Raw genomic sequence first — 3,238 nt, 5'->3', positions numbered from 1 at the left:
TTTTTTTTTTTTTTTGAGAACTTGGGAACCACTGTGACTCCAGTGGTGGAACAGAATTTTGACTCAAAAGATTAGTTTCCCAGCCCTCTACTGGGAGAGAGCAGCTCCACCCATCTCCGGGTCACCCGTCTCCAGTGATTATTTCACCGACCACTTAAACAGTGGTTGAGACGGGTGGTGTCATCCTCCTGCAGCGGACACAGTAGAGCAGGCTGTGCCGGAGTTCTCTCTTTTTTGCAGGGGATGACACCCTTGGCGACGAGTAGACTGAGGGGCAGCCCACGAGGTACTCTGGTGGTACATCAGGGGAAGCGCTTCAGTCTGCTGCTGACTGTGGAGAACTGCTGGGCCAGTTCTCCAGTGTCGCTGAAAAGGCCACCTTATGAGATGGAGCATCGAGAAAGCGTACTTTGACAAGCTCTCACACCTCTACAAGGACAGCCAGGGGGGCTTCTGGACCACCAAGGTGGACATCGTCTGATCGAGGGCCAGCACTGTGACTTGAACACGGTCAGTCGACAAGCGCAGCTCAACCCCGGCTCAGAACTACCCTCGTGCAATAAGAGTGCCTTGGCCTCGCATGCAGGGTAGAGGTGGCCTGCCAGAGGCACGGCCACCCCACTATCGAGGGTAGTGAGAGAGGTGAAAACTTTATGCAGAATTTGGCACTTTTGGCGTTCCATATTTTTGGCTCCAATATAGCTCCATACTGTTAAGTTTTCAATGCACGTCCGAGAAAGACCCGGGAAAGCATGGCTGTCCGCTCTGAATCTGATTCAGCATAAGCACACACACTATTACAGTGGGAACTTAACATCATCCTCATTTCCAGAACGAAACAGCCCCTCTCTCCGATGTAGCAATCGACATCTGCCCTCAGCTGGAGCCTTGAATGAAACGCTAGGTTCCTCCATTTTTTTTTTTTTTTTTGAAGGACCAGCAATCTCATCCAGAAGCTGCACAGCTTGTGATGCGCTAGAGAGGGAGGGGCCCTAGGGGGTTGGTTCCCCGAAGGAGAAGCCCTCAGCTCTCAGGATCACCCAAGCTATTCTACTGAAGTAGACCTCTCCTGGTGGCCACCAGGGAGGGCGCTACAACGGAGAATAGACATGGGGACCGCGCACCTAGAGCGCCGAGCGAGCGCTGGGTCGCCGTGACAACCCGCGCTGCAGCCTGGCATCTCGACGGCACACGACACGCTGGTGTCCCAGAGTGTCGAGCAGACCTGCAGCTGTGCTTTCACACACAAGCAGCGGCTGGCCAACAACAGAGGGGACTCAAGCTTTCCGGAGAAAGCAGAGTCAACCGGCGTGCCGACGTGGTCATGTTCCCGTGCGAAAACATGAACCACCCACGAACACAGTCTCACATGTTTCCCAGGCATGCGAGACAGAGATCGTGGCCGTCAGTGAGGACAGGAAACGACCGCATCCAGAAACACACGGGTGGAATGTCATCTTTAGAAAGACGCAACTCACACCCATGTAAGCTCTTTCAGGTGAATGCTCTTCTTGGTACTGAAGCACGCAGGGGAACGGTCGCAGCGGACACAGACAGAAATGTGCAACCTGTCGTGCGCTGTCTCTCTTCACGGCGGTCTTACCAGCCGTAAGAACGGCTATTTAACGCTCTTGGCGCACCGTTACCAGCTGTGAAAACAGCTTTTTTGTTTTGCTCAGAAACACAAAAACAAAAGAGAAAAGAAAGTCGACCCCACTGCCGCGCTGTATCGCCCGCACCAGACACGAGAGATCTTCCTGAAGAGCTTGCTCGTTTGTTTGATCACTCAATATTAGATAGATTAAACAGCATCGGTTGGCTCCGAAGCAAAAAGCTACAGTGCAATCACCAGCTGCTCGTTATATACCCGCGCTGCGAGGCTGCGCAGCTGATGCAAATGATTGCACGCCAATGTGTATTGGCTCGTTTAGTTTCACTCAAAGTAGATCGGCTCTCTAGCGAGATTCCTATTGGTCGGTCACGACCTACGTAGTAGTGACCGACTGATAGGGAACCATATAAAAGCTTTCAGGTAGAGTCTTTTATGAAAGGTTAATTACAATACAGATCCGATTAGATCGAAGTGTTCTATGAATATTGAGGTAGAGGGTTGGTTGATAGCTGAATATTCAAACATCATGGTAAAATGACGTGGTCGCTGAGTTTTCGTAAGTATAAAAAACTGAGTCATATTAGTGGCAAGCATTTGGTGTCTACTCTCCAAGGTAGACCTATCATGAAAATGTCTAAAGGTGGACTGACAAACATGGACAATCAAACAATCCAATACTGCTTTCCAAACAACAATTTGTCTTGTGCCAGAAGTATCCGACCTGAAGCAGAGTACATTATTGTGTACATTTTCATCGCTGTATCATCAGTGTTCACCGTGTTTCTGAACCTGTTGGTGATCATCTCCATCTCGCACTTCAAGCAGCTTCACACTCCCACCAATGTGCTGATCTTCTCTCTGGCAGTGGCTGATCTGATCACAGGACTGATTCTCTTGCCAGTGCAGGGAATGAAACTGATTGAGCCATGCTGGTACTTTGGAGAAATATTTTGCTCAATATTTCCTCTTATTCTTTATGTGGTTGTCACAGCATCTCTTGGTAATATGATTATTATTTCTGTGGATCGATACATTGCTGTGAATGACCCTTTGCGATATCCAATGAAAGTCAATAATAACAGAGCTGTTGTTTCAATTGTTGTAAACTGGTTATTCTCTTGCATATATAATTATTATCTGTTGTATGAGTTTGTACTGTATCCAGAGATGAACCACACATGTATTGGAGAATGCATTCTTTCTGTTAAGTTGGAAAATATAATACTAGATTCCATTGTTTGTTTAGTGGCACCTTGTTGTATAATTATTCCTTTATATGTGAAAATCTGCTTTGTAGCAAGCTATCAAGCTAAGCATTTAAATTCAGTCACAGACAAAAAGGCCAAATCAGAAAAAAAGGCTGCAAGAACCTTAGGGATTGTAGTACTGGTTTATCTTCTTTGCTGGATGCCATACTATTTAACTAGTCTTTCTTTGGGGCATGACGAAAATGACTCCCTTGTAATTAATGTAATGTATTGGATTGTTTGCATGAATTCCGGAATGAATCCACTTATATATGCAATGTTTTATCGATGGTTCAGACTGTCAGCAAAATACATTTTGACACTGAAAATATTTGAACCTTCATCTGCATACTTAAATCTGTTCCCAGAGGAGAAATGA

At 46.8% G+C, this 3,238-nt stretch overlaps 1 protein-coding gene across 1 annotated transcript; it reads left to right on the top strand.

Moving 5' to 3' along the window:
* Positions 1-2,091: 2,091 nt before the first annotated feature.
* LOC307010662 (trace amine-associated receptor 13c-like) lies at positions 2,092-3,238 on the top strand (the record flags this gene model as incomplete). The annotated part of the gene is made up of 1 exon (XM_079635544.1): positions 2,092-3,238. The coding sequence occupies exon 1, from the start codon at positions 2,147-2,149 to the stop codon at positions 3,236-3,238; it is 1,092 nt and encodes a 363-aa protein (XP_079491670.1). The 5' UTR covers positions 2,092-2,146.

Source organism: Phoxinus phoxinus (genome assembly GCF_949152265.1).
Source record: "Phoxinus phoxinus genome assembly, chromosome: 14".
NCBI lineage: Eukaryota > Metazoa > Chordata > Actinopteri > Cypriniformes > Leuciscidae > Phoxinus > Phoxinus phoxinus.
This window is presented reverse-complemented; position numbering and strand designations above follow the sequence as displayed.